The sequence below is a fragment of the Pituophis catenifer genome, unplaced genomic scaffold, assembly GCF_029215685.1.
Source record: "Pituophis catenifer annectens isolate HBS135680 unplaced genomic scaffold, rPitCat1.0.hap2 SCAF_7, whole genome shotgun sequence".
Taxonomy (NCBI): domain Eukaryota; kingdom Metazoa; phylum Chordata; class Lepidosauria; order Squamata; family Colubridae; genus Pituophis; species Pituophis catenifer.
In genome coordinates this window covers 87,608,580-87,636,159 of record NW_027256887.1, presented here as the reverse complement: position 1 = coordinate 87,636,159, position 27,580 = coordinate 87,608,580, and the positions used below count along the sequence as shown (strand labels likewise).

Below are 27,580 nucleotides of genomic sequence, written 5' to 3'. Positions count from 1 at the left end.
TCTCTTGGAGTTCGGTTATGTCGCTCCCGCCGCTGCCGTTTTGCCAGCCGGGCTCCGGCCGCCGGGAAGCGCCGGGCATGGGCTGGGGCCAGTAGCCGTTCTTCCTTTCTTTCTTCCTTCCTTCCGTCCGGTGGATTTAAGGCTAAGCAGCCGGAGGACATGGTAGCGCACGATGACGCCGGGGGGCTGCTGCCCATTAAGCGGACTATCCGGGTGATCGACGCGCAGAACCAGACCTTCCGCGAACAGGAGGTAAAAGCGGGAGCCGGGTGGACAGAAACCCCCCCCGCGTCCCCTTTCCCGGGTTTGCTTTGCACCCGCCGCCGTCGTCCTCCGGTCCCTGCCCGCCCGGATTGCCCGCCTTGCCCTGCGGCTCATGGCTTCTTCTTCTGCCGCCGCCGCCGGTCGGTGCTGACTCAGCTCGCCCGGGGCTGCGCCGGACGCGTGGGAAGTTTCGGGCGCGGGGAGGGAAAGCCAGCCGGCCTTGGGACTGCCGTGCGAAGGCGGGTGCAAAAAAAAAAAAAAGGGCTGTTTGCGCTTTTCCCCTTTGCAATCACTATTTTTATTCGATTGCATTTCTGCGCCGCCCCTCTCTCCTGCATGCAACGACCTTTCCTTTGAATGTATGCCGATGAATGGACTTTTTTTTTTAAAAAAAATTGATTTATATGCCGCCCTTCTCCGGAGACTCAGGCTTACAATGCATTAAGCAATAGCCTTCATCCTTTTGTATATTTATACAAAGTCAGCTTATTGCCCCCACAATCCGGGTCCTCATTTTACCTACCTTAGAAAGGATGGAAGGCTGAGTCAACCTTGAGCCTGGGGAGATTTGAACTTGCAGTAATTGCAGGCAGCTGGTCTTAATAACCAGCTTAATAACAGGGTGCCTTAGACCACTGTACTACCAAGGCTCTTAAAGTGAGAAGAAAAGTTTCTATAATATTCTATTCTCTGGGCGGCTGGCGACAGGAGGCTGGAAGTTGCATTACTTTTACTTTACTTTACTTTTATTTGATTTGTATACCGCCCTACTCCCGAAGGACTCAGGGCGATTAACAGCCAACAATAAAAGACATAACATACAAAATTTAAAAAGCAGAAATAACATCGAATTAAATAGTTTGGCCCAGACAGATTTTTTTAAAAAAAACCCAATCAATTTAAAACAAATGAAACTTTGAATATTAAAAATATTAAAAATTATTTAAAAAGTTGCATTGTGCGACTTTTGCCAAACGTGGGTCCCCCTCCCTTTTTTTTCTTTCTTTTTTCTTTTCGTTAAAAAGGAGAATGTTTGTAAAATCCTTCCACCTGGCTTTCTCTCCCCTCTCCCTTTACTTTTTCTAAAAGTTTCAAAACGGACTTTTTTTTTTTAAAGGTGTGTTATTATTAGCTGCAGCTGCATTGGAAAAGGCTTTGGGGGAGGGTCTGAAAAAGAGAATTTTCTTATGTTGCTTTTAAGTCCAGTTTGTCGTTTAAGGAACTTTGAAGCAAGTGAGGCTTAGTCACAGCTGCCCGGGATGGTCTCTAACTTGTTCCCCCTTCTCTGTTTCTGCTCATCGTGTATCATCATCCCTGCAATTAAAATGGAAGGGGAGGGGAAAAAAAGAACTTTTGTTTCTTGGGCTTCCCTTTGCAAAGGAACCGCAATTCATGTGCTTCTTACTTCAATTCAAGCAATGCTGGCTTGACTTCTTGGAAGTTGGTTGGTTTATACAGATGAATGAGAGCTATCCCTTTCACAGGCTCCGTCTCCAAAAAGGCACCTTAATTCTTTTTTATTAAATTTATTGGCCGCCCTTCTTACCACGGGGTAACTCTAGGTGGCTTAAAATGTTTAAGAAGATAAAATAAAACATTACAAAAATATAAATCTATTTTAGCCTTCTCTTTATGATGTCACCCCTCTAAAACTTTGGGTGTGTTCTGCTCATCATGTATCATCAAATGGAAAGAGGAAAAAAAAACCCTTTGTTTCTTGGACTTCCTCCGCAAAATGAACCCATTCATCTGCAGAGAGGGTACTTCTCCCTTAAAAATGCAAGCATTGATGGCTTGATTTCTTGTAAGTTGGTTTATTTATATGAATGAACGAGAGCTACCCCTTTCACAGGGTCCTTCTCCAAAAAGCCGCCTCATTTTAATTTTTTTTTATTCCTTTATTTAATAAATTTATTACCCGCCCCTTCTTACCACGAGGTGGCTTAAAATATTAAAAAAAAAAGATGAAACTCTACAAATTTACAGAAATAGAAATGCACAAAAAAAAAATAGAACCATATTTTCGCCTCCACTTCATGATGTCTTGGTGAGCCTTGGTGGCGCAGCAGGCTAAAGTGCTGTTAAGTAACACCAGCTGCCTGCAATTATTGCGAGTTCGAATTTCACCAGGCTCAAGGTTGACTCAGCCTTCCATCCTTTCGAGGTAGGTAAAATGAGGACCTGGATTGTGGGGGCAATAAGCTGACTGTATAAAAAAAGAACACCGCTTGGGGGGGGCCGAAAGCCCTACTAAGCAGGTACATACAAAAGTATGAAGGCTATTGCTTAAAACATATAAATCGAACCAATAAATAAATAAATAAATAAATAAATGTCACACACACACACACCGTAAAACTTTTTTGGAAGTTGTGGGTGTGCGCGCACGCCCCTGGTTGATAACAACATGTGATGTAATCATTTGAGTCCCACAAAATGCATCGCCCGGAGATACTATCTGAAGTCAGAGTCACAAGAATGCCGGAGTCAAAAAAAAACAAAACCCAATCATCTCTCGCAAATGACAGCTTGTGACATGAGACATCCTGTCCGGAGACGTTTTGGTTTCCCTATGATTCACGGTTCTTCTTTAGAAAGGTGGAACTCCTCCGGGCTTCCCTCTCAGTGTTTTTTTGGACGCTGATGAAGAGAAAACAAACCTCAGGATTTCTCTCCGTAAGTTTCTGCCTTTGTTTGTTCTGTTTTGTTTTTTTTCTTTCTGGGTGTCAGGCAGAGTTGATCCTCAAGTTAGACAGGTTGCCGGTAAAGGAGAATATTTGTACCTCAGGGTCCTGGGTGCTCTCTGAGCTGGCTGGCTCTTCTTGCAGACCTTTCATGACCCAACTAGGTAACATCATCACTGCTAGGAGGGAGAGGGAGTGGGGTTTGTTGAGAAGAGGAGAACTGAGGGGTCCTCTGAGATTGGTGGGTTTTTTTGAAGATGTTTCATAACCCAACTAGGTAACATCATCAGTGCTAGAAGGCAGTGGGGTTTCTTGAGAGGAGAAGGGCTGGTGCTCTCTGAGTTTGGTGTTTTTCTTGAAGACGTTTCATGACCCATCTAGGTAACATTGTCAGTGCTAGAAGGGAGTGATATTTGCAGAGTGGAGGAGGAAGAAGGGCTCTGTGGGGTTCTTGGTGCTCTCTCTGAACTCAATGGCTTCCTTGCAGATGTTTTGTTACCCAACTAGGTAACATCATCAGTGCTGAGTCCTTCGGGAGAAGGGCAGTATATAAATTTAAATATTAAATTAAATTAGAAGGGAGTGGGGTTTGTTGGGAGGAGTAGAGGAGGAGGACTGAGGGGTCCCGGGTGCTCTCCAAGTTTTCTTGAAGACGTTTCATGACCCAACTTGGTAACATCATCACTGCTAGAAGGCAGGAGGTTTGTTGAGAGGACGACTGTGGGGTCCTTGGTGCTCTCTGGGCTTGGGGGTTTTCTTGCAGACGTTTCTTGACCCAACAAGATAACATCCTCAGTGCTAGAAGGGGCTCGTATGTAAACAGAGAGCAAACCTCACTGCCTTCTAGCACTGATGACGTTACCTGGTTGGGTCATGAAACGTCTGAGATAAACCAAGTTCAGTGAACACCAAGGACATAAACACCCCATGGCAAAGCACACTTTTTAGATTAATGCCAAGTAAACACCTTGGCATCAATGCAAAGCGTTACAGCCTATGCCAGCCGTCGCCTAACCCTTGTGGGATTGAGGTTTGGCTCCCAAGTAGGTTGTCGGGCATCGAATTCCGCCTCTGGCTCGTTGGCGTGTTTGTCATATACGTCATCCTTTTTTAAAAGGCGAAGGGTCAGGTGTTTTTCAACCTTTGTTTACGCGCATAATGTGTTAGCTTCAGCGACTCTTTGGAAGGCGAGATGGGCGTGGTCTCCGCGGCGCAGAAATTCTGGAAAAAAATATATATATTTTGAAACCTCCCCTGTGGTTTTTTCTCCCCCTGCTTCCTTCCCCATTGTTCTTTTTTTCTCTCCCACCCCCCCATTGGAAAGTGAAAGTTGGTTTACTGAAAAACTGGCAAAGATTTCACAGAGATCTCCTTTTTCCCCCCCACTTCTTGTTTTTCCCTGAAACTTAAAACCTGAAAAACTAGTTTAAATGTAAATGGTTGGGCCGATAGCTGTTGAAAGTCCAAAAGTTTGCTGTTCTTTTTCTTTTTACCTATTTATTTATTTATTTATTTATTTATTTATTTATTTATTTATTGCTAGCAAAACGTAAATCTCTTCAAAGCAAAAAAATAAATAAAGAGTTGCAATAGTCCATTGTGGTATTGGCATTGTGCGCTTTGATGCTGTCTTAACTTGGGTGTGATGGGCCGCTGGGTACCGTCCTCTGGATCGGCTTCGGATTGCAAGGCGAGAGTGAGTTTTGCCCCGCTTTGCGACCTTTCTTTGGCCCGGCGGTTAAGTGAATCGCAGCACTTGGAGCAACACGGTCGGGGAATCACATGACCTGGAACGCTGCGACCCGTCATAAGTATGAACCAGTGGCTGGTAGCGTCTAGATTTTGGTCACGTGACCACGGGGTTGCCCCAATGGTCGTAAGTGTGAAAAACGGCCATAAGTCGCTTTTTTCAGTGCCGTTGTAACTTCGAACGGTCACTAAACACGAACTGTCGTAAGTCGAGGACTATGCGGATTTCCCCGTTTCTGAAAAATTCCAGCTCTTAGGTGTCATCTTCTCTTCCATCCAGTTCTGCCGTTAAACAAGAATATTATTTATTTGTAGAACTTACTCTAGCAGTTCTTGAGTTACGACCATCATTTAGCAGCTGTTAATATGGACTTTTTAGGGCAGTGTTTCTCAACCTTGGAAGCTTGAAGATGGGTGGACTTCAACTCCCAGAAACCCCCAGCCAGCAACGCTGGCTGGGGGTTTCTGGGAGTTGAAGTCCACCCATCTTCAAGCTACCAAGGTTGAGAAACACTGTTCTAGGACCTGCTTAGAACCCAAATTTGAAGTTCATTCTCTCTCTCTCTCCCTCCCTCCCCCTCTCTCCCCCCTCTCTCTCTCACACACACACACACACGTATGTCACATGACATTTTGCACACTTAGCAACTGCCTCACACTTACAGCTGTTTCGGGTGTCTCGTGGTCACCCGGCCGTGGTTTGCGACACTTTGTGGCCAGAAACACACACGTTGATTTCCAGTTTTCTGCCAAAAATACACCCATTGTGGGCAAGGGATTCGCTTAACGACTGCTGCATCCACTTAGCGGCTGCGGTGGTTCAACTTAACGACCATCACCCCCCCAAAATTTGCAAAATCGGGCATGGTCCACTTACTGGCCGGGCACCACCTTACAACTCTTAACCCTGGGCTCAATTATGGTCGTAAGTCGAGGACTACCTGTATGGTTCTTGTGTTTATTTATAAGACTAGTTTGGGAGATAGGTAGCTGAGAGCAACCTATAAAAGCAGGTTAAAAACAAAACACTGAATTTTAGGGATTTGGGGGTTCGATATCTGGATGATCAGGCCCCGCCCCTTATCCCCCACAGCCCCTATCTCAATAGAAAGGGCATTTTCCAGCCCTTTAAGATACAGAATAAACTTAATAAATTCTAAACCAGGGTTTGCCACGACTGGACATCCCTGGTTTAAGAATATTTTATATATATATATGTGTGTGTGTTTTTCTTCTAGCCAGGTTTTCCCTACCTGGCTAGAAGAAAAACACACATAAACCCTACGAAGAAGTAATATATATATATATATGTTTTCTCAGGTGTTTGTATGTAGGTCTTTGGTTATTCGGGTCTTCTCCCACGTAAAATTTTACGTGGGAGAAGACCCGAATAACCAAAGACCTACATATATATATATATATATATATATATATATATATATATATATATATATATATATATATATATATATATATATATATTACCTTATCCTGCTTGGCTGGGGAATTCTGGGAGTTGAAGTCCACAAGAGCCTTGGTAGTACAGTGGTCTAAAGCACCCTGTTATTAAGACCAGCTGCCTGCAATTACTGTAAGTTCGAATCTCACCAGGCTCAAGGTTGACTCAGCCTTCCATCCTTTCTAAGGTAGGTAAATTGAGGACCCAGTTTGTGGGGGCAATAAGCTGATTTTGTATAAATATACAAAAGGATGAAGGCTATTGCTTAACGCACTATAAGCCACCCTGAGTCTCTGGAGAAGGGCGGCATATAAATCAAATTAAAAAAAAAAAAACAAGTCTTAAAAGTGGCCAAAGTTGGACGCCCCTGTTCTGAATTACAGAATTATCAACCCATTCGGGTGGCCCTTTGATCTGTAGCCACGTTACTTTGGTGTCGGCGTCTGTGGTTCCTTTTATCTTCCAGGAACAAGAATCGATCCTGGTCCGGGCTCTCTTTCCCCCCCGCCCCCCCACCCCCAGTTAAGTGGAATGCATGACCTCATTCCTTAATATTCTTCGGCATCTCTGTCCCCCAGCAAAGGGCTCTGTTCTTTGTTCACTAATTTCTGAGTCTGAACTCCTGCATCGCTCAGCCTTTCTCAGCCGGGCTTTCCTCCGTGGTCCACTTCCTTTTTCCTGCAAGGGATTTAGAAAGCGTGGAAAAAACCCATCCTGCCTGCAAACTCGGCTACCCTCCGAAAAGTTCTGAAGAAGAAAAGTTCTGAAGACCACCAGTTTATTCCTCCCACTTCCAGTTTCCCTAATGGGCTGGGCTTCTCCAGACTGGGATGCACTAAAAAAAGGGGGAGGGGGAGCGGGAAGGGAGAGAAGGGAAGGAAGGAGAGAGAGAGGAGGAAGAAAGGAAGGAGGAGGAAGGAAAAGGAAGGATGGAGAGAGAGAGAAGGGAAGGAAGGAGAGAGAAAAGGAAGAAAGGGAGGGAGGGAGGAAGGAGAGAGAAAAGGGAGGGAGGGAGGGAGGAAGAATAGGGAAAAGAAAACGAGAGGGAGAGAAGGAAGGAAGGAGAGAAGGAAGAAAGGGAGGAAGGAAGGAAGGAGAGAAAAGGGAGGGAGAGGATGAAGGAAGGGGAGAAAAAAGCAAGGAGAAGGGACAGAAGGAGAGAGGGAGAGAAGGAAGGAAGAAGGGAGGGAGTGATGGAAGGAAGGAGAGAGGAGGAAAGAAGGAATAGGGAAGGAAGCCCATGCTCCACCATGAACCATGGATGACATCTAATCCCTCGTGGGCCTTTCTGAGCTTCGGAGGAGAGAAATTTGGGAGATTTCTCGAAGTCAAAAAAAAGGTTTGGGAAGCCACTCCAGTTGTGCGTAGCCGTGAAGGAAAACCAGACAACAATACACACTCTGGTGTTTCGCCCAGTTCGCTCAGCCAAGATTTTGTTTCGCACCCCCTGATTGAACCACCTATAATTGGCCACCTTCCTGCAACATCCTCAGTTGTAAACTATGGTTTGCAAACCACAATTGGCACAATGCTTGTAGCCCAGGGGGAAAAAACCATGTCAATTCAAGAAGATTTTGGCTTCTTTTGAGCCCTCCTTCTCCCTCCCTCTCTCTCTCTCTCTCTCTCTCTCTCTCTCTCTCTCCCTCCCTCCCTCCCTCCCTCTCTCTCTCTCTCTCTCCCTCCCCCCCCTCTCTCCCTCCCTCTCTCCCTCCCTCCCTCTCTCTCCCTCCCTCTCTCTCTCTCTCTCCCTCTCTCCCTCCCTCTCTCTCTCTCTCTCCCTCCCTCCCTCTCTCTCTCTCTCTCTCTCTCTCTCTCTCTCTGTGTGTCTCTGTCTCTCTCTCTCTGACGCCACCGGTCTTGTGATGAAGTCAAACAAAGATAGCAGCAGTTTTCCCCCACTGGAAATAAAAGTAACACAACCCACACCCACTCTGAGCAACACAAAAGTACACAATATTCCTTAAGCCGCTCAGATATCCGCCTATCAACGCAGGGAAGGATTACAGGGAGACCTGGACTTACAACAGTTCATTTAATGACCCTTCAAAGTTAACCACGGCACTGGAAAAACTGACCTATGACCATTTTTTTTCACACTTAACAACCATTGCAGCAACCCTATGGTCGCAATTCAGACACTTCGCAACTGACTCACATTTACGACGGTTGCAGTATCCGGGGGGGGGGGGAGGAGGTCCCGTCATCCCCTCTTGGCGACCTTCCGACGAGGAAAGTCAATGGGGGAAATGGGATTCGCTTAACAACTGCAGTTGATTCGCTTAACAACCGTGGCAAGAAAAGTCGTAAAATGGGGCAAAAGCTCACTTCACAAAGGTCTCGTTTCGCAACATAAATATCGGGGGTTAATTGGGGTCGTATGTTGAGGACTACCTGTACAGGAGGAGAACCAAGGTCAGGTCTATTCCCAACCAGGTTCGCGCGGTCTAACCTTGGGCCAGAGGCGGGCGTTTAGCCCCGGCCTGCCTCTCAGGGCTGTTGTTCTCGAAGCAACCTTGGAGGCAGGGACCGGCTGTCCCTTATTCTTTCCACATCTCTGCAAGCAGAAACTCAAATGTTACCCTGTAGATTAGCAAGGTTTTGTAATCGAAATGGGGAAGGCAATTTGGGGCTGGGACCAGGAAATCTAATCAAAAGGAGAACCAGATCAAAAGAAAAAGGAAAAAAAACAAAAACAGATTACATTCTCAAGGGCACCGAAAAAGAAAGCACTTTCCCTGAGATCTAATACTTTCTGGGCTGCCATTCTCCAGACTTCTTCAACCGGTTGGAGAAGGCTGGTGTTGAGATGTGGCTTATCCTGGTTCTAGCCTAACCATGATTTCCACTTGTCTGGAACTAAGGTATTTGGTACCCGTATTTCTATATTCCCTTTTGGGGAAAAAAAAAAAACCCTCCTCCAATACATAATTGGTGGTATAAATTTATTTCTTGGCTTGGAATCCGGCTATTAAATTCTTGTGCGTTTAAATATTGGCTTTTCTGTTGTGCCACTCGGCTTACCTGCTTCCTATCTTTCCATCTCTTACCTGCGTTTGGCATAGGAAACCGAAAGGAGACGGACACATTACGGGTAGTCCTCGACTTACGAGCCCTAAATTTCTGTTGCTGAGCGAGACAGCGGTTAAGTGAGGGTTTTTTCCCCCCTCACTTTCTCGCCACGGTTGTTAAGTGAATCGCTGCGTTGTTAAGTTAGTCACCCGGTTGTTAAGTGAATCCGGCTTCCCCATTTGACGTTGCTCGTCGGAAGGTCGCAAAAGGGGATGGCGTGACCCCGGGGACACCGCAACCGTCATAAGTACATGCCAGTTGCCAAGCATCTAAAGTTTGAGCATGTTAGACTATGAGGATGCTGCAAGATCCATCAGTGTGAAAAGAGGTCCTAAGTCACTTTTTTCAGTGCTTCGAACGGTTGCTAAATCAACGGTTGTAAATCGAGGATTACACATATTCCTTCGGGTTTTTTTACGCAGGGCATTATTTCCCAAGAGAGAGAGAGAAAAAAAGATATTTTCTGCTGTTTCTCCTTCCAAGTTAATGGTCTTTGCCTTCCATCATTCCTTGCAACCAGGAAATATAGTTGCAGCCATTTGCCACGTACCTAAAAGAACATTGCAGATGATGGATTTTTTTATCAACTCTCCCAATATTTGCCTAAAAGGCAGAGTAGTTTGAAAACTTAACACGGGTCACGAAGCAGTTGGAAGCCTGCAGCCTAAAATCCTCCTGGTTCTTCTTTCAGACCGAGAAACCTTGCATGTTGCTTGCTTCTAAGGTCATTGCTTAAAAATATGCAGAGAGAGAGAGAGAGAGGGACGGCTGGTTGTAAAATGAGAAAGAGAGAGAGAGAGAGAAAGAGAGAGAGGTGGATAGAGAGAGAGAGAAACATGGATGGGTGGGTGGGTGTGCTTGTGTGGGTGGGTGTAGAGGAGGGAGAGAGAGAGAGAGAGAGAGAGAGAGAGAGAGAGAGAGAGAGAGAGAGAGAGAGATTGAGCCATGAATGGGTGCCTGTGTGTATAACAGAGTTGGGACCTTGGAGGTCTTCTATTCCATCCCCTTGTTCAATCAGGAGACACTTTACCAGATGGCTGTCCTGTCTTTTCTTAAAAACCTCCAGTGATGAATCACCCATAACTAAGGGAGGCAAGCTAAATTGTGTGCGTGTGTATATGTGTGTATATAGGAAGGAAGGAAAGGGGGGGGTGAGGGGGAGAGGAAGGAAAGAAAGAAAAAGGAAGGAAGGAAAGAAGAAAGAGAAAGAAAGGAAAGAAAGAAAGAAAGAAAGAAAGAAAGAAAGAAAGAAAGAAAGAAAGAAAGAAAGAAAGAGCCTTGGTAGTACAGTGGTTTAATGCACCCTGTAATTAACACCAGCTGCCTGCAATTACTGCTGGTTCGAATCTCTCCAAGGCTCAAGGTTGACTCAGCCTTCCATCCTTTCTAAGGTAGGTGAAATGAGGACCCAGTTTGTGGGGGCAATAAGCTGACTTTGTATAAAATATACAAAAGAATGAAGGCTATTGCTTAACGCATTGTAAGCCGCCCTGAGTCTCCGGAGAAGGGCGGCATATAAATCAAATTAGAAAGGAAGGAAGGAAGGAAGGAAGGAAGGAAAGAAGGAAAGAAAGAAAGAAGGATAATATGTAAATTTCTTTCGAGGCAGGGTGACTTGAAATAATGACCAATGATGTTTGACGTTGCACCCCCTGACCCCAACACTCTGTCCGTCCAGTGCTCTTTAAGTCCTGAGTAAACCAGTTGTACAACTTGTTCTCTCATTTTATCTCTTTGCAGGAGCCTAGCAATAAACGTGTCCGATCTCTGGCCCGGGTCACCTCCTTGGCAAACCTGATTTCGCCTGTACGAAATGGTGCAGTGCGTCGCTTCGGACAGACCATACAGGTAAGCGGGCCTGAGACGGAGATATGGAGCGTGTATGTTCAAGGATCTTCTGATCCAGGCGGGACTCGGGTGCCAATCCCCCACCCCACCCCATCCCACCCCCGTGCCAGGACGTTTCCCTTTAAAGTCGCTTCCTAATCCTGGCGAATCTTTTTAAGAGGCGAGGAGGAACGAAGCCAAGTTGAGGACGTGAGTTTGTTTATTGGCTTCTTAGCGGTCTGTCCGACTCTAGTGGCTTGCACTTAAAATAGAAGAACAATGCAAAAAAAAAAAAACCCATCCATTGTGTTGGAACAAAGTGCACCGCAAACAACTGCTTGTAGCATCACAGGCTGCCCCCTGTCCCGAAACCTGGGAGAACGGCCAGATTTTGGGGAAAAAAATTTCCGGAATATCGTCAAGTCTGTTTGGAAGAGTAATCCTGCTTTAGAAGAATAGGATTTGGGGCTTCGGAGAAGCAAACGGGGATTTCCACCTTCCTATAAAAACCGCTGGGTTCGAATTCTTAGGCCGCCGTTCAGCGCAGACCTGGAAAAAAAACAGTATTTGCAGCTTTGTCGATCGGAAGGTCGGCAGTTCAGCGGTTCGAATCCTGAGGGCCGCGTAACGGGGTGAGCTCCCGTCTCTTGTCCCAGCTTCTGCCAACCTAGCAGTTCGAAAGCACGTAAAAAAATGCAAGTAGAAAAATAGGGACCACCTTTGGTGGGAAGGGAACAGCGTTCCGTGCGCCTTTGGCGTTGAGTCATGCCGGCCACGTGACCACGGAGACGTCTTCGGACAGCGCTGGCTCTTCGGCTTTGAAACGGAGATGAGCACCGCCCCCTAGAGTCAGGAACGACTAGCACAGATGTGTGAGGGGAACCTTTTCTTAGAGTAGAGTTGCAGAATGACATTTCCCCTTCGGCTGCATCATTTTGTAGGCCTCAACGCATCAAATGCCCGGGCCAACTTCACGTTGGGCCAGGCCCAGAGGGAGAAATGGGGGCATTTGAGACTGAAAAGCCACCTGGGACATATTGTAGCAGGGGTTGAAACTTGGTGGTCCACCATGGGGACGTGTCCTCAGCAGAACCTTTTGTGTAAGATCTTCAATTTGCTTTCTCTAGGGTAAAGGTCTCCAAATCTGGCCACATTTAAGACTTGTGGACTTCAATTCCCAGGATTCCCATGGCTGGCTGGGGAATTCTGGGAATTGAAGTCCACAAGCCTTAAAGTGGCCAGGTATGGAGACCTTTACCCTAGAGCAGTGTTTCTCAACTTTGGTAGCTTGAAGATGGGTGGACTTCAATTCCCAGAATCCCCCAGCCAGCAGCGCTGGCTGGGGGATTCTGGGAGTTGAAGTCCACCCATCTTCAAGCTACCAAGGTTGAGAAACACTGCCCTAGAGGGAATGATACCAAGCTTTGCTAGGACACTATTGCTGATATAGGTAGTCCTCAACTTACGGCACTCATTTAGTAACCAAAGTTACAACAGCGCTGAAAAAAGTGATTTACGGCCAGTTTTCACACAACTGTGGCAGCATCCCGATAGTCACATGATCAAAATGCAGATGTTCGGCAACTGGCTCACATTTATGACAGGTTGCAGCGTTCTGGGGCTCTAAACCAGGGGTCTCCAACCTTGGCAACTTTAAGACTTGTGGACTTCAACTCCCAGAATTCCCTGCTCTAAAGTGATCAGTTGTAAGTTGAGAACTACCGACATACTTTCCTGAACCAGGATCCGATTCATTAAACCTGGATGCATTATGTTTGGTTTGACAAACTCCGAGAATCGGGCATGGCTGATGCTTCCACCTGTCCTATACCGTCTGCCCTTACCTGTTCAGGTGGGGGACCGTTTGGACAGGAACCGAACCGCCTCTGCGGGTGGCCCAGAACGCAAAAGGTTGAAAATAAACGGAATTTCTCACGCCCATCCCTGCTGACGGACCGTTTTTTTTTTCCCCTCCCCTCCCCATTTGTTCCCTCCAGTCGTTCTCCCTTCGCGGCGGCGACAAATCCCCGGCAAGTGGTCAGAAGCCGTGTAGCCGGCTAACGGCCCCCACCCCACCCAAAAGAAGGAACAGCGTCCTCTGGTCCGAGACGTTGGATGTCACTATGAAGGAGACGCTGAGCACCAAGGAAATCAAACGCCAAGAGGTAAGGCTGGGCTCTGAGCCACAGGTACCCCCCCGGTTCACGGACAACACACTTAGGGTGCTAAAATTCTAAAAATGGAGAAAAAAAGGAAGTTTCCCCATTTTTACTGGAGGATGAGAAGGTGGCTTAAGAAGGAGGCTCCAGTGAGTAAGCGGTAGTATTTCTGCATATCCTTCCACCCTTCCCACACCACCCCCAAGGCACGACATCATGTCCTCTGTCTTGATGAGTGTAGACGATAGTAATTTCGTGCTGCTAAGTAATTCGGAGAGCCAGTTTGCTCTACGAACCAGGAGTTGTGAATTCTAGTCCCACATTAGGCATGAAAGCCAGCTGGGTGACTTTGAGCCAATCACTAGGAGACAGTGAGTTCTAGTTCTGCCTTAGGCATGAAAGCCAACTGGGTGACTTTGAGCCTCGGTGGTGCAGCGGACTAAAGTGCTATTAAGTGCTATCACTTAGCTGCCAGCTGCCTGCAATTAGTGCAAGTTCGAATCTCACCAGGCTCAAGGTTGACTCAGCTTTCCATCCTTTCGAGGTAGGTGAAATGAGGACCCAGTTTGTGGGGGCAATAAGCTGACTTTGTATAAATATACAAAAGGATGAAGGCTATTGCTTAACGCATTGTAAGCCGCCCTGAGTCTCCGGAAAAGGGCGGCATATAAATCAAATTTTAAAAAAATTTGAAGGGCTGCCACAAAGAAGAAGGGGGGGGGGTCAATCTATTCTCCAAAGCACCTGAAAGCAGAATAAGAGCGGATGCATAGAATCAAGGAGAGAAATATGAAAGACATAAGAATACATTTCTTGACCGAACAATTAATCAGTGGAACCACTGGCCTCCAGAAGTTGTGGCTGCTCTAACAGTGGAGATTTTCAAGAACAGACCGGACAGCCATTTATCCGAAATGGTATAGGGTCTCCTGCCTGAGCAGGGGGCTGGACTAGAAGACCTCCATGGTCCCTTCCGACTCTGTGATTCTGTTTCTTAACCCCATTTGTGGTTCTTGTTCCTTGTCAGAAAGCATTTTACCAATCCGACAAATAATAATAACTAAACAAATTGAGCCGATTGTTCAGTCTCCCAAAGGCGAAGGCGCTTGTTATAATCTGGCCTTTCGGTTTTTTTCTTGTGCTTGCAGGCGATCTACGAACTTTCTCGGGGAGAGCAGGATCTGATCGAGGACCTGAAGCTTGCCCGAAAGGTAGGCCTCTCCCTGCTCTGTTGACTTTGATTGATAACTCTGCAGGTGACTCAGTTTCTTCAAAGAGATTCCAAGCCGCCAATTAAAATGGGGTTGTTTTTTTTCCCCCCTATGGCCTGGCCTCCTTCCTCCTCCTCCTCCCTCCTCCTCTTCCGAATAGCAGGACAAGAGAGTCTGTTGACTGTACAGGTAGTCCTCGACTTAACAACCACAACGGAGAGCAGAATTTTTGCTGCTAAGCAGAGCGATGAAATGATTCACGGCTGATTTAATCACATGTTTTTTTTTCCCGCTGCAGTTGTTAATAAGCAAATGCGATTTCACTTTTGCTGCTTTTTTTTTTTTTTATTGCAAAGCCAATCCCAGCAGTTGAGTTAATCTGTCATTAAGCGAATCTTAAAAGTTGCCAAGATTGGAGACCCCTGATCCAAACTGGCGGGGAATACTTTCGTCCCCAAAAACAGAGGTGGCTGTGAAGGAATTCCCATACGGATAGTCCTCCACTTATGGCCACAATTGAGCCCCAATTTCTGTTGCTAAGTGAAACACCTGCCATGCTGGCTGGGGAATTCTGGGAGTTGAAGTCCACCCATCTTGAAGCTGGCAACGGCTCTGCCATTCCCATCAGAAGTCTCCCAGCTGGAGATCCAACTTTTGGCTAAGAGGGTGACCTCTCCCTTTTCTCTTATCTCCAGGCTTACCACGACCCCATGTTGAAGCTGTCCATCATGTCCGAAGAGGAACTGAGCCACATCTTTGGAGATCTGGATTCCTACATCCCCTTGCACGAAGGTAAAAACGCCCGGCCCTTCCCTAGCCGAATCAGGGTTTCTTCAACGTCCCGAATGGCTCGAGGCCAGACCCACCCAGAGTGTGACTCAGAAAGGAAAAAATGGATCCAGGAACATGTATCACTGTACAAATAGTTTCACGCTCCATTGAAATGCTCTTATAAAACAACCCCCCCCCCCCAAAAAAAAACTCAGAATAGTTACGGATAAAGCGATATCTGTAAGGAAAAGCTACCTACAAGAGCTCAGAGGGGTTGTGAACTAACCAACTATCAATGGTGGCTTCTCCAGCCGTTTTTTATTTTCTAAATTCTTTTATGATTTATTATCATTTATTCTTACGATCTTCTTTTATTTCCGCCCCTTTTATTGGCATTGTTTCTGTACCGGAGATAAATTCCTTGTGTGCGTGATCACGCTTGGCCAAATAAAACATTCAAATTCAGATTTTCTCTGCAAGATATGAATGGTTGAAGGAGATATATTGCTCTGGTCTGATGCCAGCAGGGCTGAATCACGCCTGGATCCTGAATTCAAGCTTGTTTCCATGTAGCATTTCAAGTTAATTCAAATTTCACTCCTTCAGTGTAATTACAGGTAGTCCTCGACTTATGACCGGTTGCTTAGCGACCGTTCACAGTTACGGCCTCACCTGAAAAGGAGACACGATTGCTCTTCGGGTTGCTCGGCAACACGGCCACAATTCCTTAATTTGCAGCATCCCACGGTCACATACAGGTAGTCCTCGACTTACGACCCACAACTAGAACCCCAAATTTACGTTGCTAAGTGAGACATGTGTTCAGTGAGTTCTGTCCCATTTTACAACTTTTCTTGGCACATTTGTTAATGGAATCAATGCAGTTGTTAAGTGAGTCACGTGGTTGTTAAGTGAATCTGGCTTCCCCATCGACTTCGCTGGTGAGGTCGCAAAAGGGGATCACATGACCCCGGGATACTTCCACCGTCATAAATGTCAGTCAACTGTTAAGCATCCGAATCTAAATCACTTGACCGCAGTGGTCATAAGTGTGAAAAACGGTCATAAGTCACTTTTTCAGTGCCGTAACTTGGAATGGTCACTAAATAAACGGTTGTAAGTCGAGGACTATCTGTCATTGCATTTCATGATACTCCGGTTTTTGACAAAACCACACCCACAGTGAACAGTGGATTCACACTTACGACCGTTGCCACATTCGCTTTAAAAACCACCGCAAGAAACATAACATCAGGTCGGCCACACGATCGACTCGTTTTACGGTTGTGACGACTTAATGACCGTAATGGGGCAGGCTCCATTACTGTTATAACCGAAGGACTTACCTGTATTTAATCCTTGCATTAAAATTTTAAAAGTTCCATTCCTTTTGAGGGGGTTTGATTGAATCTCTTCCAGCGCGTTTGCCTTTTTCCCCAATTCTCCTTTTTCCCTTTTCCCTTACAGACTTCCTGGAAAAACTGGGGCAGGTGACCCGGCCGGATGGGACGGTGGAGCAAATCGGACCCATCCTTGTGGAATGGGTGAGTGAATCCTCCCAACCTCCCCCCCCTCCGCTTAACGCCTGCCGGTCATTATTTTAGACGCAGTTTTATTCGGCTTCCGGATCTCGCTGAGTTTTCCGCTCAATTTAGTTATTCATTTATTGAGAAGATTTACCTGGCTGCCCGCTCACTCTTGTTGACTCTGGGCGGCCCCGATCCCTGTTGGTAAAAACAAAAAATGCAGAATAGTTAGATCCCTGATCCCTCTACATTAAGAGACTTCTGCTTCTGTTTCTTCTCCTTCTGCTTCCGCTTCTTCTGTTTCTGCTTCTTCTTCTTCTTCTGCTTCTGCTTCTTCTGCTTCTGCTTCTGCTTCTTCTCCTTCTGCTTCTCCTTCTGCTTCTCCTTCTCCTTCTGCTTCTTCTGCTTCTGCTTCTTCTGCTTCTTCTTCTGCTTCTGCTTCTTCTGTTTCTGCTTCTTCTGTTTCTGCTTCTTCTTCTTCTGCTTCTGCTTCTTCTCCTTCTGCTTCTCCTTCTTCTCCTTCTGCTTCTTCTGCTTCTGCTTCTTCTGCTTCTGCTTCTCCTCCTCCTCCTCCTCCTCCTCCTCCTCCTTCTGCCTTATCCTTTTTCTTTTTCTTCTTCTGCTGCTTCTCCTTCTTCTGCTTCTTCTTCTCCTTCTGCTTCTGCTTCTTCTCCTTCTACTTCTTCTGCTTCTTCTTCTCCTGCTTCTGCTTCTTCTTCTCCTCCTCCTCCTCCTCCTTCTCCTTCTCCTTTTTCTTCTTCTTCTGCTTCTCCTTCTTCTGCTTCTTCTTCTCCTTCTGCTTCTTCTCCTTCTGCTTCTTCTTCTCCTGCTTCTGCTTCTCACCTTCCTCCTCCTCTTCTCTCTCCTCCTTCTCCTCTCCCTCTTCATTAAGAGGCTCATCTTCTCTTTCTCCTTCTTTTCCTCGCCCTGCTCCTTTTTCCTCTTCCTCTTCTTTCTCTTCCTCTTCTTCCTCTTTTTCTCCTCCTCCTCCTTTCTCCTGCCCCTTCCTTCCTCCTTCCCCCCTTCCTCTTCCCCTCCTCCTCTGCCTAAATTTGGGCAACTGCTCAGCTTAAATCTGCAAGGCCCTAGTTCCAGAAAGAGCCAGTGTCCCCACCCCTGCCACCAAGCCTGCTCTTCTCACAAGCGTGGCCTTCTCTTCCTCCCCAGCTCCCCGGGCTGAACGCCTACAAGGCCTACTGCAGCAACCAGCTGGCGGCCAAAGCCCTCCTGGACCAGAAGAAGCAGGATGCCCGAGTCCAGGACTTCCTGCAGCGTTGCCTGGAATCTCCTTTCAGCCGCAAGCTGGACCTCTGGAGCTTCCTGGACATTCCTCGCAGTCGCCTGGTCAAGTACCCGCTCCTCTTGAAGGAGATCCTCCGGCACACGCCCAACGATCACCCCGATGTCCAGAGTCTGGAAGAAGCAGTAAGGGGCTACGCTTTGCTCCCTCTGGGTTTCAGATATAGGGGGAAAGTGGGGTCCTGGGTGCTTTTCTCAGCTTGGTGGTTTTCTTGCAGACGTTTCATGACCCCACTAGGGAACATCATCAGTTCTAGAAGGGAGTGGGGTTTGTGGAGAGAAGGAGGAGGAGGAAGAAAAGGAGAAGAAATGAAGGGGAGGAAGGAAGAAGGAAGGAGAGGAGGAGGGGGGACTGGGGTCCTTGTTGCTCTTCACAGCTTGGTGATTTTCTTGCAGACGTTTCATGACCCAACTAGGGAACATCATCAATGCTACCAGTAGTAGGGAGTGGGGTTTGAAAAAAGAGGAGGTGATGCTCTTCTGAGCTTGGTGGTTTTCTTGCAGACGTTTCATGACCCCGCTAGGGAACATCATCAGTGCTAGAAGGGCGTGGGGTTTGTGGAGTGGAGGAGGAGGAGAAAGAGGACGAAAAGGAGGAGGAATGAAGGGGAGGAAGAAGGAAGGAGAGGAGGACCGTGGGGTCCTTGTTGCCCTCTACGCTTGGTGGTTCTCCTGCAGACATTTCATTACCAAACTAGGTAACGTCCTCAGTGCCAGCGTTCAGCATTTAGTCTGGCAGCGCTTCCTTTCCTGCGTCTCCCCCATCCTTATCGACGGATGCTTTCCTCCTAGATCGGCCTCATCCAAGGAGTCCTCTCGGACATCAACTTGAAGAAAGGAGAGTCGGAATGCCAATACTACATCGATAAGCTGGAGTACCTGGATGAGAAGCAGCGGGACACACGGATCGAAGCCAGCAAAGTGTTGCTTTGTCACGGGGAGCTGAAGAACAAAAACGGGCATGTAAGTAGAAATGGGGGAACCGCGGACATCTGGGAGCTAAGAGTGCCTAAGGGGGTGGCCTAGAAACTAGGAGACGGTGAGTTCTAGTCCCACATCGGGCATGAAAGCCACCTGAGTGACTTTGGGCCAATCACCAGGTGATGGTGAGTTGTAGTCCCGCCTTAGGCACAAAAGCCAGCTGGGTCACTTTGAGCCAATCACCAGGTGATAGTGAATTCTAGTTTCACCTTAGGCATGAAAGCTGACTAAGTGAATTGACCCCAATCACCAGGAGGTTGTGAGTTCTAGACCCGTTTTAGGCATGAAAGCCAGCTGAGTGACTCTGGACCAGTCACCAGGTGATGGTGAGTTATAGTCCCGCCTTAGGCACGAAAGCCAGCTGGGTGACTGAGCCAATCACCAAGTGATAGTGAATTCTAGTTTCACCTTAGGCATGAAAGCTGACTAAGTGAATTGACACCAATCACCAGGAGGTTGTGAGTTCTAGTCCTGCCTTAGGCACGAAAGCCAGCTGGGTGACTTTGAGCCATTCACCAGGTGATAGTGAATTCTAGTTTCACTTTAGGCATGAAAGCTGACTAAGTGAATTGACACCAATCACCAGGAGATGGTGAGTTATAGTCCCGCCTTAGGCATGAAAGCCAGCTAGGTGACTGAGCCAATCACCAAGTGATAGTGAATTCTAGTTTCCCCTTAGGCATGAAAGCTGACAGTGAATTGACACCAATCACCAGGAGGTTGTGAGTTATAGTCCTGCCTTAGGCATGAAAGCTAGCTGAGTGACTTTGGGCTAATCACCAGGTAATGGTGAGTTGTAGTCCTGCCTTAGGATGAAAGCCACCTGAGTGACTTTGGGCCAATCACCAGGTGTTGGTGAGTTTTAGTCCCCCCTTAGGCATGAAAGCCAGCTGGGTCACTTTGAGTCAATCACCAGGTGATAGTGAATTCTAGTTTCACCTTAGGCATGAAAGCTGACTAAGTGAATTGACCCCAATCACCAGGAGGTTGTGAGTTCTAGACCCGTTTTAGGCATGAAAGCCAGCTGAGTGACTCTGGACCAGTCACCAGGTGATGGTGAGTTATAGTCCCGCCTTAGGCACGAAAGCCAGCTGGGTGACTGAGCCAATCACCAAGTGATAGTGAATTCTAGTTTCACCTTAGGCATGAAAGCTGACTAAGTGAATTGACACCAATCACCAGGTGATGGTGAGTTCTAGTCCCGCCTTAGGCATGAAAGCCAGCTGGGTGACCTTGGACTAATCAGCCATAACTACTCCCGAATTACATATTAGTAATAAAGATGGGATTTTAAAAAAACCCAAAATAAATTCTTGAGGATGAGCCCAGAAAACAAGGCCGGGCAGCCTCTGTTCCTCAATTTCTTATCAAAAGATCTATAATCCCATAAAAGTAAGGATCCTGTGCCTTCTGCCAGGTGCCCTTCATTTCTTCTCCTCTATAAAAACTCAAGAGAACACTGTCTCCCCCGTGTCAGCCTTGGCGCCACTTGAGCCCGAGTTGAGGTTGGGTCTGAAGAAGTCCATTTAAAGGCACCAGCCTGGCACTCGGAGACAGAGAGCGGAGCTGGTAGCTGTCCAGTTTCCAGATGGCTGGGACGTAATTCACAATTTGACTTTTGCAGAGTGGGGGGGGGGGAGAGATGCATTCCTGGGGGGATAATTCACTTTATTAAGTGGCCTTCTGGGCCCGCAGCATCAGGTGGGAGGAAAATTATAGACTGTTCCATCAATATTTACTTAGGGCTGCTTTGCAGAAATTAAAGATGAGAGTTCAGAGGGTCATTTTTTAAAAAATCTTTTGTCTCGGCTATAAACATTACATGTTCTCGTTGGTCACTTTCATCTCTTCCATTATAGGGGTTTTTTTTTAATCCTTCCGTTAGGTCTTTATCATAACAAAATTATTTAGGCAAAGTCTTTAGCAAGAACTGGCAGCTTGAAGGCTGGTAGGAGAACGCATGGGTCACATTTGGCACATCCTATGCTTTGCAGGCTAGCTAGAGTGGTGCTTTTCAAACATTTTTAAGATGTGTGAACTTCTAACATCCAGAATCCCCCAGCCAGCTTCCTTTAAGATGGGTGGACTTCAACTCTCAGAATCCCCCAGCCGGCATGTTTTAAGATGGGTGGACTTCAACTCCCAGAATTCCCCAGCCGGCATGTTTTAAGATGGGTGGACTTCAACTCCCAGAATTCCCCAGCCAGCATGCTTTAAGATGGGTGGACTTCAACTCCCAGAATTCCCCAGCCAGCTTGCTTTAAGATGGGTGGACTTCAACTCCCAGAATTCCCCAGCCAGCATGCTTTAAGAGGGTTGGACTTCAACTCCCAGAATTCCCCAGCCAGCAGGCTTTATGATGGGTGGACTTCAACTCCCAGAATCCCCCAGCCAGCTTGCTTTAAGATGGGTGGACTTCAACTCCCAGAATTCCCCAGCCAGCAGGCTTTGGACTTCAACTCCCAGAATTCCCAATCCATACATTGCCTTTGGCAGGATGGCTGTGTGCATGCCGGCTGCAGAATTCTGGGAATTGAAGTCCACGAGTCTTCAAGCTGCCAAGGTTGGACAACCCCCCCCCCCCCCTTAATCTAAAAGAAATGTTTTGTAGTTAAAAGATGGAATTTCTTTCAAAGGGCTGGCAGCAGAATGTTCCAAATCCTTTCCATTGATGTAAAAAATATACATGGTGAACTTGAGTTCCCTCTCTTTGATGGTGGCTGAATTTCACTTAAAACTTCCTCTCTCTCCTCTTTCCAGAAGCTTTACATCTTCCTTTTCCAAGAAATCCTGGTCCTCAGCCGGCCCGTCACGCGGAACGAGCGCCATTCTTACCAAGTGTATCGGCAGCCGATCCCGGTACAAGACCTGGTGCTGGAGGACTTGCAAGATGGAGACGTCAAAATGGGCGGGTCGTTCCGAGGTGCCTTTGGCAATTCGGATAAAGGTAGGGAGGAAGGTTCCAATATTTGGGGGGGCAGGGCCAGAGAAGAGGGGGTCGATCTGTTCTCCAAAATACCTGAGGACAGGACGGGATGGAAGCTTGTCAGAGAGAGGAGCAACCTAGAATTGAGGAGAAAAGTAAGAACAATTAAGCAGTGGAACTCCTTGCCTCCAGAAGTTGTGGATGCTCCATCACTGGAGGTTTTCAAGAAGAGATTGGACAGCCATTTGTCCAGAATGGTATAAGGACTCCTGCTTGACCACGGAGTTGGACTAGAAGACACCCACGGTCCCTTCCAAGAAAAAACAACCCCATTCTTCTTTAGCCTGCCATTAATCAAGAGGCTGTTCTGAAGAGGGGAGCTTCTGAATTCTGCAATGTCCTTTACAAAGTTGGGCCCTCTCCGAGTTTCCCCAGACATCCCGATTCCACTTTTTCCTCTACATGACGCATTCTTTCCTGGGTCCCTAAAAGCAGCAGTCAGACACCCTCTAGATTCCTACGCCTAAAAGCCCATCTCCCTCAAAAGATCCTCTTCTCAGGACCTTTCGGCAAGAGATTCCCAACCAGGAGCCACACCTGAGGTGGCCTTCAAGAGTTGATCAGAACATCCTTCTCTCCTTGTCCTGAAAGTTTTCAGAAAGCAACTGGACCGTCTTGGTGTTTGTTCTCTTGGCTTCTCGTCCCAGAAGGTTCTTCAGTTCTAACATCGGTTCTAGAGTGTCTTCCGTTCTAGAGCTGCTTCGCTTCTAACATCGGTTCTAGAGTGTCTTCCGTTCTAGAGCTGCTTCGCTTCTAACATCGGTTCTAGAGTGTCTTCTGTTCTAGAGCTGCTTCAGTTCTAACATCAGTTCTAGGGGGTCTCCCGTTCTAGAGCTGCTTCAGTTCTAACATCAGTTCTAGAATGTCTTCCGTTCTAGAGCTGCTTCGCTTCTAACATCAGTTCTATGGTGTCTCCCGTTCTAGAGCTGCTTCAGTTCTAACATCAGTTCTAGAGTGTCTCCCGTTCTAGAGCTGCTTCAGTTCTAACATCAGTTCTAGAATGTCTTCCGTTCTAGAGCTGCTTCAGTTCTAACATCAGTTCTAGGGGGTCTCCCGTTCTAGAGCTGCTTCAGTTCTAACATCAGTTCTAGAATGTCTTCCGTTCTAGAGCTGCTTCGCTTCTAACATCAGTTCTATGGTGTCTCCCGTTCTAGAGCTGCTTCAGTTCTAACATCAGTTCTAGAGTGTCTCCCGTTCTAGAGCTGCTTCAGTTCTAACATCAGTTCTAGAATGTCTTCCGTTCTAGAGCTGCTTCAGTTCTAACATCAGTTCTAGAGCTGCTTCAGTTGTAACATCAGATAAGAACTGAAGGGACTTCTTGGACGAGAAGCAGAAACATTTTGAAACTGGGATTTCTTGGTGGTGGCTGCTGTTTTTCTTTCAGAACGTTCCGCTTCTCACCCAAGAAGCCTTCTTCGGTTCTAGAATCATTTCTAGAACTTCCGTTCTGACATCCGTTCTAGAACGTCTTTGATTCTGACCTCCGTCGGAACGGAAGAAGCTCCTTGGACGAGAAGCAAAACCTTTTCGAAGAACATAAGCCCGGTGGCCTTTTTTGGGGGGCGGGGGTGGGGGTGGGGTGGAATCCCCTTTGGGACAACCTTGATCTGGATGATGGAGCATCTCTATAAACCTCCTTCTTCTTCTTCTTCTTCTCCTCCTTGCTTGCTTTTCCAGCCAAGAACATTTTCCGGGTCCGTTTCCGGGACTCCTCCTCGGGCCAGTCCCACACGCTGCAGGCCAACGACATCTTCCACAAGCAGCAGTGGCTCAGTTGCATCCAGGCGGCCATCGCGCCCTTCCAGCCGAGCCCCGTGCCTTTCGAGATGAAGGACCTGCCCGAGCTGAGCGAGGAGGGCGAAGAGAACCAACCCTTCGGCTCCAACGCCAAGATCCAAAGGAGGCAGCCTTCCGCCTCGGGCAGTTTCCGCATGGAGCTGGGCGAGAACAGCTCCGAAGCCGACGTGGCGGGAGAGATGAAGAACGTCAAAACTTACCGGATGCATTCGGCGCTCAGGAGAAACAGGGACAAAAGCCAGACCAGCGTCAAACGGAAAGAGACTCTGGTTTAAATAGCGGGAGCGAACGGCTTCCTCGCTCTTTAATTTATAAATAAAGTGTACATTTTCTTTCCTGTAATGTGAGAATGGTGAAGGGTCTGTTGTTCTCTCTTTGTTGGTCTTTTTGTGTTACATGTGAGTCTTGATTTCTTTTTTTCTTTCTTTCTTTCTTCCTTCCTTCCTTCCTTCCTTCCTTCCTTCCTTCCTTCCTTCCTTTTTCTTTCTTTCTTTCTTTCTTTCTTTCTTTCTTTCTTTCTTTCTTTCTTTCTTTCTTTCTTTCTTTCTTTCTTTCTTTTATTTTAAAGGCAGCTACTGGTTTTTCCGCAAACGTTGTTGAACCGGCGTCTGATCCCGTGGGTGGGTCGAAATTAAGGGCTCGATTTCTGGATTGCAACAGCAGACTCCAGAGGTCCTGATCCCTTCTGTACATAGTGTTAATATCGGGAAGGAAAAGCGCTCTCCAAAAGGCTGCAAAGGTGTTAAAATTGCCTTCCCAAATACAAATCAGCTCTTTAAAAAAAAAACAAAAAGCAGTTCATTTGGGGGGGAAAATAATTGGAATTTTGGAGGGGTTTTGTGATTCTCAATGACTTTGATTCTCTGAACAGAAGTCGTCCAATTATCAGCTTTTCTTCTAAAGCAGGGTTTCTCAACTGCTCTAAATTGAAACACTGCTCTAAATTGACACGGTCTATTGTGTTCCTCACAAAAAAGACCCCAGGTTCAACGCGTTTCCATTTGAATGACTGGAATTCTACACTTGGTGGTGTGCTTTCCTTCCTGCGAATTGCTACGCCACGTATTTAATCTTTTTGTTTTTGTTTTTTGTTTTTTTAAATATTATTTGAATGCTTTTGTAGACCCTTTCCTTTTTGTACTTTGATTCCTGTGTCGTTTCTTTCTCAAAACTCACCCTTTTTCCCCCTTCCCCTTTTCTTGATGCATGAGTGCTGGTATATATATGTATATATATATATATATATATACTATTTGTGATTCAAACCGAAAAGCCAATTCAGACCGTTTCAAACCGGTTGAAACCAAGCCATAGAATAACTCGAGACATTGGAAGGAGGGGAAAAAAACAGACCGGTGTCCCCACTTTTCCAACCGATCTGGGATTCGGGGGCGGCCTTTTGAATCGATCAGAGGAGAGAAAATTTCCGTGTCCAAGGTGGAGCTCCGGTGGTCAGGAATTGGCTATCTTTAAATAAGGAGGGAGACTGAAGTTGGTCGGGAATGTAGCAATTGGGGAAGGTTGACCCCAGCAAGGCTGAATTGCAACTGCTGGAAGAAAGTGAAGGAAGAAGAAGGGGTTATCGAAGATGTGAATAAAGGGACCAAGTTTGCGATTAAAAAAGGGGACAAAAGTCTCTTGAAAGGCATCAAAAGATGCAGCCGTTGCGGGAAGCAGGGAAAAGCACGTCGTAAGTCGGGTAAAGAGGGTTAGCGAGGGGTTTGTTACTGTGTTGGGAACGGGGAAGGATAAATACGGATGTTGGGTTTTACTGGCAATTCTCTCCCGAGGATTGGATCTCCAGGTGGGAAATCTTGCTCAAAACGCAAGAGCTGTCCAAAAGAATGAATAAATAAATAAAAATAAAGCCGCCGCAGCCCACTTGAAAAACGACCTCCCCAAAATTGGCCCAGTAAGAAGTTTAAAAAAAAAAAATAGTGTGAGTTTTCTGCTTTTTTTTTTAAATTTTAAATTCTGGTGCCGAAAGGCACCTGGGCCAGCGTTGAGGGTGGGTAGGGGTTGAAGCCCCTGCGAGCAAATGTAAATAAGAGAATTACCAAAGCTCTGTAAATGTTTCCTTGTACAGTAACATGAAATGGAAAATTAACGATTAAAAGCTCATTATCGCATCGATCCTTGCGTGGGCCTCTCTTTGATTCGGGGGAACGAGTGGGAGGAGAGGGTGTTTTCTTTTTTTTCTTTTTTCTTTTATTTTATTTTGATTTATATGCCGCCCTTCTCCAGAGACTCAGGGCAGCTTACAATGCGCTAAGCAATAGCCTTCATACTTTTGTATATTTATACAAAGTCAGCTTATTGCCCCCACAAACTGGGTCCTCATTTCACCTACCTTAGAAAGGATGGAAGGCTGAGTCAACCTTGAGCCTTGGCGAGATTCGAACCTGCAGTAATTGCAGGCAGCTGGTCTTAATAACAGGGTGCTTTAGACCACTGTACTACCAACACTCTTGTGGGTTCAGATTTATTTATTTATTGGTTCGATTTTATATGCCGCCCTTCTCCGGAGACGCAGGGCGGCTTACAATGCGTTAAGCAATAGTCTTCATACTTTTGTATATACCTGCTTAGTAGGGCTTTCGGGCCCCCCAAGCGGTGTTCTTTTTTATACAAAGTCAGCTTATGGCCCCCACAATCCAGGTCCTCATTTTACCTACCTCGGAAGGATGGAAGGCTGAGTCAACCTTGAGCCTGGTGAGATTCGAACTTGCAGTAATTGCAGGCAGCTGGTGCTACTTAACAGCACTTTAGTCTGCTGCGCCACCAAGGCTCAGATGTTCCGAAGATCTTCAAAGCGAGACATGTTTTAATTTTTAGGGTCACGGCAACCCAGGCATGGCGCCCAGCCTTTGGAAGGGGGAGGGGGGATTTGTTGAGTTGCAGTTCAACCCGAGGAGCAAAAACGCAACTTAACAGTAACAAGAGTTGGAAGGGACCTTGGAGGTCATCTAGTCCAACCCCCTTCTCACGCAGGGATTTGAACTGCCGACCTTTCTAATCGAAAGTGTCTTAGCCTCCTGGATAAATCTGGGAAAGGCAGCCAAGTGCAGCCCTCACTTCTATTCAGGTTTTATTGGACAGCCGTAGAGCTTTCGCTAATGTCAGTACAGGTAGTCCTCGACTTAACGACATTAAACCTTGTTTAGTGACCTTTCAAAGTTATGGCACCTGAATAAAGTGACTTATGGCCGTTTTTTTCACAGTTACGACCTTGGCAGCTTCCTCCCGTGATCTTGGGACCGATATTCAGATGCTCGGCAACTGATTCGTACTTAACGATGGTCGCAGCGTCCCGGGGTCGCGTGATCCCCTTTGGCGTGACAAGCCACGTCAATGTGGCAAGCCAAATTCATTTCACGACCGTGTGACTAACTTAGCAACTGCTGTGATTTCGCTTAGCAACGGTGGCAAGAAAGGTCGTAAAATGAGGCGAAACTCACTTAACAAATGTCTCACTTAAGAGCAGGGATTTTGGGTTCAATTGTGGTCGTAAGTCGAGGACTACCTGTAGGTCCTGGGCAGTGGGGGATAGTCCTCCATTTACGACTGCAATTGGGAATAAAACTCGCGTTGCTAAGCAAAGCAGTTTTGAAAGCTTGACGGCACACAGTTTTACCTTTTTTTTTTTTTTTTTGCTGTAAGTAAATCACTACAGTTGCTGAATGAATTACAGGCAGTCCTCGTCTTAAAACCGTTCATTTAGTGACCGAACTTACAACGGCACTGAAAAAAGGGACTTGGGACCGATTTTCGCACTTTTTTTGACATGATGGATGATAT

The 27,580-nt window shown here is 46.7% G+C and overlaps 1 protein-coding gene across 1 annotated transcript; it reads left to right on the top strand.

The window, feature by feature from the left end:
* Positions 1-25,911, top strand: NET1 (neuroepithelial cell transforming 1). Its single transcript, XM_070946988.1, has 10 exons — positions 1-252; positions 10,966-11,073; positions 13,050-13,217; positions 14,360-14,422; positions 15,118-15,214; positions 16,661-16,737; positions 17,887-18,144; positions 18,811-18,981; positions 21,760-21,946; positions 23,663-25,911. Exons 1-10 carry the CDS (start codon positions 160-162, stop codon positions 24,055-24,057), a joined length of 1,617 nt encoding a protein of 538 aa, XP_070803089.1. The 5' UTR covers positions 1-159; the 3' UTR covers positions 24,058-25,911.
* The last annotated feature ends 1,669 nt before the right edge of the window (positions 25,912-27,580 follow it).